This window comes from Alexandromys fortis, unplaced genomic scaffold (assembly GCF_014885135.2).
Source record: "Alexandromys fortis isolate MF-2015 unplaced genomic scaffold, M_Fortis_MF-2015_v1.1 scaffold_262, whole genome shotgun sequence".
NCBI classification, from domain to species: Eukaryota; Metazoa; Chordata; class Mammalia; order Rodentia; family Cricetidae; genus Alexandromys; species Alexandromys fortis.
In genome coordinates this window covers 1,332,151-1,346,922 of record NW_026068147.1, presented here as the reverse complement: position 1 = coordinate 1,346,922, position 14,772 = coordinate 1,332,151, and the positions used below count along the sequence as shown (strand labels likewise).

Below are 14,772 nucleotides of genomic sequence, written 5' to 3'. Positions count from 1 at the left end.
TTTTTTTTTTTTTTGGAGTGGGGGACGGGAGGTAGGGACCAGCCAAGTTTTAAAGGGACATCAGCTCATCGTGGTTCGAAAGGTGGGTTGGGAACAGCTCTGTCTTGGGCATCTATCTATAAATGCAGGCTCCCACTTGGTGACTGGTCCGAGAAGCAGACCAAGGAAAGCCAGCACCAGAAGCGAAGGTCTGCCCTCGAGGCCCCATTCCCAAAGTTTCAGTAACTTGGGATCACGTGTCCCATACATGAGTCTGGAGTTATTTCCCATCTACTCCATACTGTGCTGAAGAATCCATGGCGCAGTATGGAGCATCTTGCTACCGCCAGGCTAACAAAATTCACCATCAGAAAGGATAATTGAATCTATAAAGCATAATGCAAACAAAACACAAAATCCAAGAAGACAGGGCCCAACTTGACAGCAAAGGATGGGAAAGGATGGGGGGAAGGACAGATACTAACCATAACAAGACCAGTGGATACCGCAGTTGACAGCTTTGTGTTTCGTCCACACTGGGGATTGTACCCAGGATCTAACACTGACACATCCCCGGGCCCAAAGAGGGTTTTTATAGATTTTGGCTGTTGTGGTTTTAAAGGCTGTTCGGGTTCCTGTTCCAAACAGAAACATCTCAAGCTTCAAAAGTACACCCCCCCCCCGTTTGCTTAAAAAAAAAAATCTTTTCAGTACTCAGCACGAGATTTATGCCAATCCAGCAGCCCTTTTCCTTTTATAACAGACACTGTGGCACTTCCGAAATGCCCTGGTAGGTCACCCTTTCCAAAGTTCTTGTGACACTCGAAGAGGTCAGGGTTGCAACCAAAGCCTTCTCAGGGTAATTAACAGAGTGCCTGGAAACACTGGGATGTGAGGAGCAGAAACACTAACCTGAATAAAACAATTACACTTTCTTTTGAAAAATTAAAAGAATTCACACAACAGGCCAGTGAAATGATTCAGTGGGCAAAGGTGCTTGCCACCAAGTCAGACATCCTGAGTTTGATCCCTGGTTCTTTACATGGTGGAAAAACGGAACCGGCTCCCAAAAGATGCCCTCTGCTCTCCACACATATGCTATGGCATGCCTCCACTGGCATGTGTGTGTCCCCAAACACGTTAAATTGTCTTTGAGATAAGTTTTACTTATGTGTATGAACTCTTTGCCTACATGCATGTGTGTGCACCATAATTTGGATCTTCTGGAACGAAGGTTAAAAATAATTGTGAAGCCCCCGGGCCGAGTCTTACTGTGTAGCTAAGTCTGGTCTCAAAGTTTCAATCCTCCTTCTTGACTCTCAGTGCTGAGATTTCTGGCTTTTACTCCATGTTTTCAATGACATTATGCTCCCATAAGTCTACATGATCTGTCATGGAGGAGGTACTTGCAACAGATGTTTTTTCTCTACTCACAGATATTTAAATAGCTTAGTAGTTTTAATGTGTTAAGGAATGTTCTAAGCTGGGCGATGGTGGCGCACGCCTTTAATCCCAGCACTTGGGAGGCAGAGGCAGGCGGATCTCTGTGAGTTTGAGGCCTGCCTGGTCTACAAGAGCTAGTTCCAGGACAGGTTCCAAAGCTACAGAGAAACCTTGTCTCAAAAAAAAAAAAAAAAAAAAAAAANAAAAAAAAAAAAAAAAAAAAAAAAAAAAACCTGGTTGTGAACCACCATGAGTTCCGGGAAATGGATCCTTTGCAAGAGCAACAAGTGCTTTTCCTACTAAGCCATCTCTGGGTCTAAACTGTTTTAAAATGTAATCGAAAGCAACAAAGAATGCACAGGACGCGAATCTTTCAAAACATTATTTTACAGAATGTTTTTCCTGAACAGATTCCCTGATGTTTTTGCCATCTCTCGTGCTCTTAGAAGCCCTATCACTGCTGTGGATTCGGTGATGAATTAGAAGATTTGACCGCCAACCAAAGCTCTTACCGCAAACCTCACACTTGTAAGGTTTCTCCCCTGTGTGAACCCTCTGATGAGACTGTAGTTGTGAAGAACGGCTGAAGACTTTCCCACACACGTCGCACTTGTATGGCTTCTCTCCGGTGTGGACGCGCAGATGGACTTGAAGGTTTGAATTCAGGGTGTAGCCTTTCCCGCACACAGTACAAACATAGGATTTCTCTCCGGTGTGTATGCCCTGATGGGCCTGGAGACTCGAAGGGCGACTAAACTCTTTCCCACAATCCACACACTTATAGGGCTTTTCTCCGGTGTGGACTCTCTGATGGATGTAGAGATTTGAGCTGCAAATGAAGCTCTTCCCGCACTCCTCGCATTTGTAGGGTTTCTCACCTGTGTGTACTCTCTGATGGGACCGAAGGTGTGAATTCCGACTGAAGCTCTTGCCGCACGCGTCACATTTGAATGGCTTCTCCCCGGTGTGGAGTCTCTGATGGTCCTGAAGGTGGGAGGCCTGGCTGAAGGCGCTCCCACACGCCTCACAAACATACGGTCTCTCCCTGGTGTGGACTTTAAAATGAACATTAAGTGCAGATCTACAGCGGAAGAGTTTCCCGCAGCGCTCACATTCGTATGGTTTCACCGCCGCAGGGACCTCCTGAGGGATGTGTGGATGCGGATCATGGCCAAGTCCCTGACGTCTTTCTCCCGCGTGACCTCCCTGACGAACACAACCATCTGCGCTATAACGGAAACCTTTCCCACATTCCACACACGTGCAAGACCTCTCTCTTGGGTCTGACCGTTTGTGGGGGTCAAAGCTGGAGAGATCATTATTTTTCTGTCCAGCGTGAATGGTTCTATTCTGATCAAAGGTTGCCGCCTTTATGTTCTCTCTCCCACAACCACTGGGGCTGTGACCATCTTTACTTTTGTGTACTCTGTGATCACCGAGGGAACGCGAAATCCGACCTACAGAGTCCATATCCTTTTTACTCTGACCCCGTTCACTTCTTGTGGAAATCGGTTGGTATCCATTCTTAGGACTCTGTGGCTCAGTCAGGAAAACTTTTTGCCAAGAACCCTGGGCTCTCAACGTTGGAAGTGGGAGCCTTCCAGTATCAGCGGGAACCTTTGCCTTATGACTCTGGGTATAGTTCTCATCTTCAGAAACATGTGCAGAGGACCATCGCCAGCCCAGGCAGGGGGAGTCACCCTGTAACTGCGTGCTAGTCACCATGGAGTCCTGACACCTGCTTAAGTCGTCCATGACCCGCTGCCAGATGTGCCAGCAGGAAAGGGCTTCACGTGACCTTCCATCCTGGACAGCCCTCAACTCGCGCTGACTGTTAATTCCTATGAAGACAGAGATAAAGACAAGTGTAACTGTTTACACTTCAGGGTTTCACACTCAGGACATAACACTAGATGTAATGCAATTCAAGAGGATTCTTCAGCTTCCCTTTTTTTTATTACTAACGAAGTTCTCTGCTTTAAATACTGACAGAAACCAAGATATAGTCTACTGCGTTCCCAACTATTAAGAGCTAATAAAACCAGGGCTGGAGAGATGGCTCAGCAGTTAAGAGCACTGGCCACTCTTCTAGAGGACACAGGTTCATCCACGGCAGCTCACAGGCAATCTGACCCCCTCTTCTGGACTCCGTGGGCACTGAGCATACATACAGTAAACATAAATGCATGTAGGCAAAAACCCATACAGATAAAACAATAATTTAAATTTTAAAGGAGAGAACTAATAAAAGTCATTCAAATCAATTACCGACATGCTTTCTGAAATTTTTTTCTTTTTAAAATTATGTATCTTTCCTACTACATGACAGTGTCAATAAGAAGGAACATCTTATGGCGCTCAGTTTTCCAGCCACAACCTAGACTCCTGCCTGCCGTGTGTTCTGGCAAAGCATGTGCAGGTGGCTCCTTGGTTCACTCTAACTCCAAATCCAAGCCATGGAAGCAAAGGGCATTTTAAAGTAAATGTATGGAAGTGATCTGGATCCAAGTTCAGCTGAGAACTTGCAACGCTTTGTCTGGGGTGGGGGCACACGGTGGGAGAGCCAAGGATTCAGTCAAAGGCCAAAGGACACACCGAAGCCAAAGGGAGCACGAAGAGCCATCCCCCAACGCTCACTGAGGCATCTGGTCCGCCCCTGTTCTCACTTTCCCAGGAGTCCAAATTCAGAAGCAGCGAGGACTGTCATCATCATTGTGGGAACAAGGGAAACAGTGCTTTGGAGTTGTCCAAGCGTGGTGGTGGTGGTGGTGGTGGCGCACACTTTTGATTCCCAGCACTTGGGAGGCAGAGGCAGGCAGATCCCTGCAAGTTTGAGGTCAGCCTGGTCTACAGAGAGAGTTCCAGCCTACCAGGGCTACAAAGTGAGAACCTGTTCTCAAACAAGTCTTCCTACTTGATAAATGCAAGGAATTTGAAATATCAGGGAATTTGAAACTAAAGTAGCTTGTGATAAACATTCAGAAGAAATAGGAGACAAACTACCAGAGAACCACTACAAGCAGTAATGGCATCACTAAACATCTACTGGAGATGTGTGTGTGTATGTGTGTGTGCTATATCTAATTTATTATAGATTTCAGTATATATTATTATTTAATTTCCCCCATACATTTGTTGGGCTAACAATAGAATATTCATTTCTTACTGTAGATGTGAACTCTGGAGGAAACTAATGGATTGCAGCCGGGCAAACCTCTTAACGGCAAAGTTCACTCTGGCTACTTTCTTAGACTTCCTTCTCCGACATAAGGAATAAGGAGACAGAATTTTACTTTTCCTATGGATAAAGCCTAAGAACTAATCATAGGAATTCTTGTGGGACACACTTCCCAAGATGACAACGGAACTCAGTGGTAGAGCGCTTGTCCGGCGTGCACAAGGCCCGACGTTTGATGCCAGTGCTGGGGTGGCGGCGGTTAAAGCCACATTGAAACATGATTTCCTATCGAAGTGAACGTGAAGTGAAGCTACAACTGCTCAAACCACATCTCAGGCTAGTCCTCTCCACAGAACTACAAGTCCTTTAAGACGTGCATGAATCAGCCTGTGCGAGCCCACACTCCTGAGACGGCAGAACGAGGCTAGGGATTAATTTGAAGACGAGTTCCACAAGAATGTCGCAATGACCTCGGACCAAGTTTGGACATTCTGACAGCATGACAGCGGCAACAGGGACAGTATACAGCAAGTCCTGTGGATGAGTCACATAAGACTTCGCCTAAATTTCTCTCCCTCCTTGCTGCCCTCTTCATTAGAGGCTTCACTTCTCTATGTGCGATATATCTCACCTGAAAAGCTGACGCTCTGCAAAACCACAGATGCCCAAAGGGTGCGCTAGAGCAAAACTGCAGTGGGAACTTCAGGAGCAACTGAGTCGTCATCAATACAATGAAAATAGTGTCTTTTGAAACTCCTACACAACAGCCCAGTGGAGAAATAGCTTTTATTCTGTGACCCTCCCGTCACTAACATATACTGCAAAACAACATCTGAGCGACCTTTAAGCTCCCGTCACTTCCGCTCCCTCCTCACTGGCTCTACACCTACTCACGCACTTGGCCAGCTTTCCATACAACAGGTGTCATTTTCTCTGAGAAAGGCTAGTGTTTTCTATTTAATTATTGCCAGTTCGGTGCTGGAGAGATGGGCCAGTGGTTAAAATCACTTCTGCTCTTCCAAAGGACCAGCGTTTGATTTCCAGCACCTACACCTGCCTAACTCCAGCTCCAGGGGATTCAATGCCCTTTTCTGGCCTCTGAGGACTCTCACACCAAAGTGTCTCTCTCACACACACACTTATAAAAATAAATATCTTTAAGAAATCATCAGTAGAGGGACTGGAGAGATGGGCCAGCAGTTAAGAGCGCTTGCTGCTCTACCAGACGACCCCAAGTTCAGTTCCCAGCACCCACATCCCTTACCTCACAACCACCCATAACTGCTGATACCCTCTTCTAGCCTAGGAGGGTACCCACACTCATGTACACATACACAGAACACGATGTAATAATTTTTAAAAATAATAAAATGTGGGGCTAGAGAGATGTCTCAGTTGTTAAGAGCACTGGTTGCTCTTCCAAAAGACCTAGAGTCAGTTCTCAACACCCACATGGTGGCTCACAACCATCTGTGACTCCAGTTTCAAAAGACCCAACACCCTCTACTGGCTTCCACAGGCACCACAAGAATGAGCAAATTCAGAGAACCATTCTGAGAGCCCCAAAGCTTCCTCCCAACTCCAAGGCCACAAAGATATGTGCTAGAGAGCTTCCGTTCTCACCCACTGAGAGCAGGTTCCTAAAATTCTCCACCATCACCTCTTGGTACAGCTTCCTCTGGGAGGAGTCCAGCAGCTTCAGCTCCTCCTCAGTGAAGGCCACAGCCACATCCTTGAATGTCACCGCCTCCTACAAGAAGCACAAGTGACCTCAATCTTACAACCAACCACTGTTAGCACCTGTCCCAGGGGAAGCTCAGAAAGACTCAGGAAGTTCTAAAACGAGGTTTCTTGAGATTCCGGAAATAAACAACTCAAAAGTCTCAGGAAGTCCTAGAAACTGGCCAGATGCACAGAGCCCCTCTGGTCACAGGGTGAGTAGTAAGGACTGCTGAGGGCACTCAGGTCAGCAGAGTTTCCCAGAAGGAACACCTCTACCTCCTGAGGTGTCTGCAGTTTCAGGTTGAGTGTGGCATCACAGTCCTGGGGCTAACTCCAAGAAACTCACTGACTCACCTCCTTGGACTTGGGTGGGATTGTTACTTGATTCTGTCATGGATTCCCTACTTGGGGTGAAAAGATGTTTGTTTGTGTCTCCCCAGGAAAAGGATCAACACCAATGTCCATTAGAGACAAAATGGCCCTGAAAAGGCAGGGAAGGAGTTAAACGTACGTGGACAAACGGGCACCTGGCACATCCTAATGACCTCAACTGCTTTCATACATCCTATTTTTAAAATCACATTATTCTTTTAGTGTGTGTGAGTGCACCCACGTGCAGTGTCACACAGGAGTGCATGTAGGTAGCATAGTGCTCGTGTGAAAGAGACTTGTGGAAGTCGGTTCTCTGCTTCCACCATGTGGGTCCTGGGGATCAAACTGAGGTCTTCAGACTTGGAGGCAAGCACCGTGACCCCTGCGCCATCTTGTCTGCGGATTACCTCAGCACTCTGAGGGCAAGCTCTCCTTACCTTGAGAGTGTTCATCATTTAGCGTTCCTTCCAGGAGGTGAAGAGCCTAAGAAGGCAGAAATAGGAAAAGAGAGAGGTCAGAGGTCAGAGCCAGCGTGCCACTGACCACAAGGCAGATGACCCTTGTCAGACAGTCAGGTGCATGTTCCTCCCACGTATGACAGGTACTCCTCTCAGGAAAACATCTCAGAACAGTGTGCCCAACCACGACATTAGATTTTCTTATACTAATTTTTTGCGATTTTCTCTAAATTTTAAATTACAGGGAAAAAAAATTTTTTTTTTGATTCAGAGTTTCTCTGTGTAACAGTCCTGACTGTCCTGGAACTCGCTTTAATGATCAGAAATTGTCAGAGTCACAGCTGGTAGTAATGGTGATGCCAGTACCCACGGAAATAACCTCTAACGCTAATAATCCACAGTGGCCGATGGTCGGTCTTCCCCCTCCTGGAGAAGGCAAGGAATCCGCTCCCCAGAGCCCACAGGGAACTAGTGCTCTGTGAACTCTAGTTTGACCCTGCACACACCAGCGCCTCTGCTCCTTGGGAGTCTGTAGTAAGATAGGACTGTTGACAGTATTTATTGTGTAATCCCCGCACTCAAGAGGCAGAGGCAGGAGGTGAGTTCCAGCACAGCCAGAGATACACAGTGAAACCCTGTCTCAATGGAAAAATAAAAATAAAAAAGAAGAAAGGAAGGAAGGAAGGAAGGAAGGAAGGAAGAAAGAAAGAAAGAAAGAAAGAAAGAAAGAAAGAAAGAAAGAAAGAAAGAAAGAGAGAGAGAAATGTCTGCAGGAATCCAGTTAGGTGGGCAGGGCTTGAGCAGGGCAGGGCTCCCCAGATGAGGCCAGGGATGCCAGTTCAGGGTGAGTTTCTCAACTGCTGTAGGGGACTGCCAGTCCCCCGGAACACAGACACCACTAAAGAGAAACTTACCAAGAACCTGACAGACCCATGCTAAAACAGTCACCGTTCCATTCACAGGCTAGAGTAGAAACAAGTTCTTTCTTTACATAAGTCTGTATTTTCCAACATTTCCGTGTCTGCACGGTAAACATTATTTGGGAAGAGTGGATTAGATGAAACACGCTTTTTGAAGACCCTACCATGAGGAACTGGGGAGATGGCTTCATTGGTAGAGCTTGCTGGGCAAGCAAGGGGACCCAAGTTCTGCGCTGGTGGCACAGGTTGGTAAAGCCAGTGCTGAGAAGAGCAGCTAATGGCATTATCTTCCCTGCCTGTGGCCAGCCAGTCAGCCTCACCTAACTGGGCAAGGTGAGCAAGACACCCACAAGGTGACTCGGTGGGTAAGACGCTTTGCCACCAAACCAGACTGAGTTTGAGCCCCAGAACCCACACGGTGGGAGGTGAGCAGCATCTCCCCAAACTGGTCCTCTAATCTCCACACCACAACTCGCGTGCCCCCCCCCCCACAAAATAAATGTTAAATGGGAAAAAAGGGGGCCGGGGGGAGGAGGAGGCTCCTGGGGAAGCCGAGTTGATCTGCAGTGTCCACACACACAAATATACAAACCCCTCTCTCAAGAACCCTGCAAGACAGTTCTAATCCATTTTCACATGACACTGGCCAGCTTCCTCCGGGAGCGTGGACCAAGTCAGTGTGGCTTCACACATCCTAGGTCCTGAGGCCAGTCTCCTAATGTCTAATCACAGTCACGTACAAGTGTAAGACCCACACACCCTCTAGAGTCAGTCTTACTCACCCGGGGCTCCGCACGGTGCTTTTTGGAAAGTCAGGACTACGGGCAAACCGAAAATAGTGAAATTACAAAATCCCATCTCATGGTTCGTGCCCCAGTACCTGCGGGAAGCAGCCAGCTATCTATAAGGTTCATAGGTGGGGACAGCCCAGCACTTGCTGGCTCACAGAAGCCGCGATGTGGAATATTACAATGGTCTCCATGACACCCACATGCCAGACAGTTTTTAAGCATTTTACGATCTATTTTTTTTCCTTTACATAGTCTACTAGGAAGGTCTAACTTCTCTTTTGCAGAACAGCCAGAAAATGCAGAGGGGTCAGCTAGAGCGGAAGAAGCAGAGCCAGCTGCCGGGCAGGAGAGAGGGGGGTGCAGGTAGGGAGGGGGGCTATAGGCGGGGAGAGGAGGCTGAGGGCGGGGAAGGGGCGGCAGGCGGGGGGGAGGGGCGGGGGGGGGGGGGGGGGGGGGGGGGGGGGGGGGGGGGGGGGGGGGGGGGGGGGGGGGGGGGGGGGGGGGGGGGGGGGGGGGGGGGGGTGAGGGGGGCGGGGGGCGCCGGGGTCGGGCGGCTTTCCCGACACGGGGGTGTTCCGGTCGGGGAGGGGAGGGGGGGGTTGAGGGTGGGGAGGGGGATTGCGGGTGGGAAGAGGGGGCTGCAGGCGAGTAGGGGGTGGCTGCGGGTGGGGAGGAGGCTGTAGGGAGGGAGGGGAGCTGCGGGTGGGGAAAGGGGCCTGCAGGAGGAAAAAGGGGGCTGCGGGCAGGGAAAAAGGGCCTGCGGGCGGGGAGAGGGGGCTGCAGGCAGGGAGAGTGGCGCTGTGGGCGGGGAGAGGAAGGCTGCAGGCCGGGAGAAGGGGCTGCGGGCGGGGAGAAGGGAGATGCAGGCAGAGAGGGGGGCGGCGAGCTGGGAGACGGGGGCTGCGGGCAGGGAAGGGGGCTGCAGATGGGGAGAGGGGCCACTGAAGCGGCTGGCACCGAGGGCCCGCAGACCCTGGTACGCCCCGTCCCACGGAATGCCGCGGCTCCTTACCTTTCAAACTTCACTTCTTCCTTAATCTCCCCAAATGCTTTTGAGAACTGTCGATCTCAAAAGCATCTAGGGGACATTCTAGAGGTCCCTGGCTAAAATAACTCAAACCCAGGGGAACAGATGGCTAACAAGTCAATCTGAAGCTGACGAGTTCCCATAATTCCGCGTGGAGAAACTGTGGCGCCGGCTCGGTGGTAACGGAAGTGAGGATGCAGAGGCACAGACGCAGTCCCAGGAGGCTAGCGGAGGACCGCCCTCCCGCATCGAATTTCCCTCTTGATTTTCATTCCTTATACTCCTAAGAAAGTCCTGAGTAAAATATCTTTACATAGTAATATGTGTACCTTGAAAGTATAGAACTCCAGTTCCGGTTCCAGAGGACGCCGCTGCTTTCTGGCCTCCTCGAGCACTGCATGAGTGTACGTGATGCACAGACATAATGCAGGCAAAACATCGATACAAATAAAATCTTTTTAAAAACTAAAAATATACAAAATGAATCCTATTTATTTACCGGTGTGTTCATGCTTGTGTTGGACATGTGCGTGCCACCACACAAGCGAGGAAGTCATAGGGCAACTTCCAGGAGAAAATTCTCTCCTTGCACCATGAGAGTGCTGGGATCCAACTCCCTTGTCAGGCTGGGCAGTAGGGGCCTTTACCTGCTGAGTCATCTTGCCAGCCTTTGGAAATAACCAACCTTCAAAAATGGGCAAAGATTCAAACATGGGTTCAGCGATTCAAATAGGAATGTGACTATAGCAGACAAGGACATGTAAAGATAAATCTTTTGTAAAAGAAAAGAAATGGATATAATCAAAATGAGCTAGCACCACAAGCTTGTTAGACGCAAAAAAAAAAAAAAAGGAACAAAAGCAAAAGAAAATGTTAGCATCCCAAGTGTTGGTGAGCAGAACCTAACTGTCCCACACTGGTGGTGAGGATGCAGAATGGACAGCTGTGCTCAAAAGCTCTGGTTTTAGTCGTGTTCAATATGTTTCTCACCATTCATCAACATAGAATAATCCTAGGTCTGAATGAAGGCAAAGTTGATAAGGAAATGGTTTTCAATTGTTTATAGCTGCCTGCCCCCATTACCAAACCCAAATGTGGTCTAGCCATACAAGAGAATACTATTCAACAATGAAAAGGAATGTCCAAGGCCTAGAGACTGAAGGCTGTGGTAAAACACTTGCTTATGTATGGAGCCATGGGTTCAATCCCTAGTAAGCACCCCTCCTCTGGGATCCACACATCAAAATGGATGAATTAAAGAATTATACAGTAGCTGGGCAGTGGTGGCACACGCCTTTAATCCCAGCACCCAGGAGGCAGAGGCAAACGGATCTCTGTGAGTTCAAGCCCAGCCTGGTCTAGAGAGTGAGTTCCAGGACAGCTAGTGCTGTGAAAGTTCCTTCGGCTCCTTCACCAATAACCTTTAAGATATCAGCCCACTTTGGCATGGTCCCTTAGACTATAAATGCAGCTGTAAAGCCTGCTCTGGCTCTCTTGCTTCCAGCTCTCACTTCTGGCTGCTAGGCTTTGTTCCTGTTCCCCGTTCGTGCAGAGGACTGTGATCTAGGATAGTAATCTGTGAGTCTCCCCTAAATAAATAACCCCTTATTATATGTAAGTCTGAACTATTGTGGGATTATTTTGTATCTTCCGCCATCACAGCTAGGACTGTTACACAAAGAACCCTGTCTCGAAAAAAAAAAAAAAGAATTATACAAGTGAAAGAAGCTAGATGCAACAAGCCACACAGGATAGGGTTCTAGATTGACGGGCCAAACAGGATAGGGTTCTAGATAGACAGGCCACACAGGGTAGGGTTCTAGATCAACAAGCCACACAGGATAGGGTTCCGTTTACGACATTTTTGTGGAAAAATAAACAATACAGAAATCATCAAGGGCAAAAGAGGGAGAAGAATTCAGCGAGGATGCTAAACTTAGATGTCCAGGTGGGAGCCACCCCATAGCAAACATCTGCCAAGTCTACCATGACATAACAAAGTCAGCCTTACTGTCTACATTTCCACTAAAATCATTTTATTGGAACTCCATATTTACCTCTTACCTCACTGTGTATTTTTTTAATCTTGAATGAATACTGAGTTTTGTCAAATATTTTCTGAATAAATCGAGAGGTCAGACTCTACACCAATACCCTGCACCTTTATGAACTCTGAGAACGGCTGTGATTTACATCCGCAGCTCAGAAGCCGGAAAGCTTGTTGGACTGAAGGTGGGGCTGACTGGGAATGCCACTGGCACATTTCTGTTGACTAGAAACACACAGCTGATGATGATGGCCACAGAAGTGTAGACACTTGTCAAAATTCAGGAAGCAATGAAATTGAGGTCTGTGCATGTGTGACGACCTACAAAGATATTTCAGTGAAGGACAAGCATGCCTAAACGCTGGCCACAATCCCCCTATTGCTGAAGCCACCAATGTACAAAGCCCTTCAGTTTGATAGACATTGGTACACAGGTTCCACGGGGTTGGGAAACTGGCCTGTGTGTATAACTAAAATGTCCTTCAAGCCTCCTAGGAACAATTTTACAGAAACTTTATTCAGAGATAGACTTAATAAAAAAATTTCAAATGACGGCTCTTCTCAAAGCTGACTTAAGAGTTACTGAAGGCAGGAGGTGTCTCGGGCATTGCTTGCTTACAGAGGCACACAATGTAGGTAGGTGGACATCTCAAATGTTTACTGTTAATCGGGAAGAAATGTATTTCAGAACAGTTTCAAGAAGTGATACTTTATTAATGGTGAAAGCACTGTTTCAAACCACGCTGGCTGGGACCCAGCACAATCTGCAGCTGAACTCGTCAGACACTGAAGGGCAGGGGTGAGAAGAGGAAAACCGTGTAAGTAAACGATTGTGCTTCTGTGCGAGCAGAAATTGTGCGCAGAGGAGAGAGCACTGTGATTCACAGCAATGCCGGCCCTGAGCAGAGGGACTTCAAGCAGCCCGCGGGCACGGTGTGTGGTGACAGTGAGGTGCCAGGGCTCGCGCTGTGAGTCGCGGCTTGGGTAAGAGCTGCCAGAAGCCCCTCAGACTTATTAGCTGTTGAATTCTGAGGTTTTGGCCACTGGGTATGTAGAAAGCTTGTAGTGTTTATAAATACCTTGAGGCCACCACATTCGGTTCTGCAGCGCCACGTGGGGTGGCAGCCAGCAGCTTAAATGTTGCTTCTGTCAAACAGACCTGGTCCCTTCTGTCCTAGGATATTTAGAAACCTCCGGATGACGCTCAAGCTTTCTGCGGTTACTGTCGCAGATCATAAAATCTTATAGAGTGTGTTTCCTGGGGGTGTCCTCTGGTGCAGGGAAATCCCTGTGACCCTCATCGTCAACATGGACTCGCTGGTGAATCACGAGGCTCGAGCTCCAGCTGAAGCCTTTCCCGCAGGCCTCACACTTGTACGGTTTCTCTCCCGTGTGAACCCTCTGATGGGCTTTGAGGTAGGAGCTCCAGCTGAAGCCTTTCCCACACGCCTCGCACTTGTACGGTTTCTCGCCAGTTTGGATCCTCTGGTGGTCGTGGAGGTAGGACCTCTGCCGGAAGCGTTTGCCACACACGTCTCATCGGTACGGTTTTTCTCCTGTGTGGACTCCGCGATGAGCTAGAAAGTTGGAGGCCCGACAGAAGCCTTTCCCGCACTCCTCGCACTGATAGGGTCTTTCTCCGGTGTGGGACCTCTGGTGGGCTTGGAGGTGTGACTCTACCGTGAAGCCCTTCCCACACTCTGCACACTGGTACGGTTTCTCTTCGCTGTGAACTCTCTGGTGGACTTGGAGAATTGAAACGCGACTGAAGGCTTTCCCACACTTCTCGCATTTGTAGGGTTTCTCTCCGGTATGGATTCTACAGTGAACGTTCAGATCTGAACTCCGACTGAAGCCCTTCCCACACGTGCTACATTTGTAGGGTTTCTCGCCAGTGTGGCCTCTCTGGTGAGCCAGAAGGTGCGAGGCCTGGCTGAAGCCTTTCCCACACTCCTCACATACGTAGGGCTTTTCGCCCGTGTGGACTCTCACGTGATTGTTAAATTCTGAGCTGTGACAGAAGCTCTTCCAACAAGCATCGCACTGATAGGGCTTGTTTCCAGTGTGGCCTCGCTGATGGTCCAGAAGCGTAGAGGCCCGAGTGAAGCCCTTCCCACACTCCTCACATTTGTACGGCTTCTCTCCCGTGTGCCTTACTTGGTGAGCTTGAAGACCCGACAGGCGGCAGAAGGAGTAGCCACACTCCTCACATTTGTACCGCCTCTCTCCCACGTGGGTTTGCCCATTCACCCCGAGATGACAGTCCCAGCTAGCGTCTTCCCCATTCACCCCCTTTTTAGAAGGATCTTCACCACCACTCATTCCGCAGTGGAGCTGAAGCCGCGAATTCCGACCGGAATGTTTACTGAAGCCGGCGTCTTCACACTGGACACCATCCTGTTTCCCCAACGGAGAGCCACTTTCTCCAGCGTTCCGCATGCAGTCTCGACCCTGGGTTAACTCTCTTGTAACTTGGTGCCAGATTCCTGAGCAGAAAAGCTCCTCGTGCGGCAGGTACCTCCATCCTACCTCCTGAAGCAACTCCGTCTCATTTAGACTCCTGGATCCTAAAAGCATAAAGAGAGTTCAGAGAGAAGCAGGGCATGTGGATGCTCTGTTGGCTGGAGTTGGAGTTATATAGTTAAGACCTCAGCCTAAAGCTTCACTGGACCAGAGGATGGTCCCCTTCCCTTTAACACCCTGTGTCTGTCATCTCACCTCCACGCCCTAGAAGCCAGGGGCACTAGAGAGCATCACAGGGGAGTGACAAGTTGACACTCTGTCCTCGCTGGAGCAAGGAAAGGATTCCCATCGGAAAACAAACAAACAAAAAAA

General features: G+C 48.8%; 2 protein-coding genes across 4 annotated transcripts in view; both read right to left on the bottom strand.

Moving 5' to 3' along the window:
- Nucleotides 1-10,455, bottom strand: part of LOC126491411 (zinc finger protein 226-like) — a 20,846-nt gene extending 10,391 nt beyond the window's left edge. The window contains exons 1-5 of one of the 3 annotated variants that reach the window (XM_050127056.1): nucleotides 9,876-10,161; nucleotides 8,855-8,952; nucleotides 7,132-7,177; nucleotides 6,224-6,350; nucleotides 1,790-3,263 (exon numbers count right to left, since the gene is read on the bottom strand). In XM_050127056.1, coding sequence (XP_049983013.1) covers nucleotides 1,804-3,263; nucleotides 6,224-6,350; nucleotides 7,132-7,149 — 1,605 coding nt within the window. In that variant the 5' untranslated portion in view covers nucleotides 7,150-7,177; nucleotides 8,855-8,952; nucleotides 9,876-10,161 and the 3' untranslated portion in view covers nucleotides 1,790-1,803. Of the gene's footprint in view, nucleotides 3,264-6,223; nucleotides 6,351-7,131; nucleotides 7,178-8,854; nucleotides 8,953-9,875; nucleotides 10,162-10,219 lie in introns of those variants that run through there. The other 2 variants (XM_050127054.1, XM_050127057.1) reach the window with 2 other exon arrangements.
- Nucleotides 10,456-12,106: 1,651 nt separating this feature from the next.
- LOC126491414 (zinc finger protein 45-like) overlaps nucleotides 12,107-14,772 on the bottom strand; it is a 26,434-nt gene continuing 23,768 nt past the window's right edge. Inside the window, 1 exon segment of the mRNA XM_050127060.1 lies at nucleotides 12,107-14,229. Coding sequence (XP_049983017.1) covers nucleotides 13,180-14,229 — 1,050 coding nt within the window. The 3' untranslated portion in view covers nucleotides 12,107-13,179.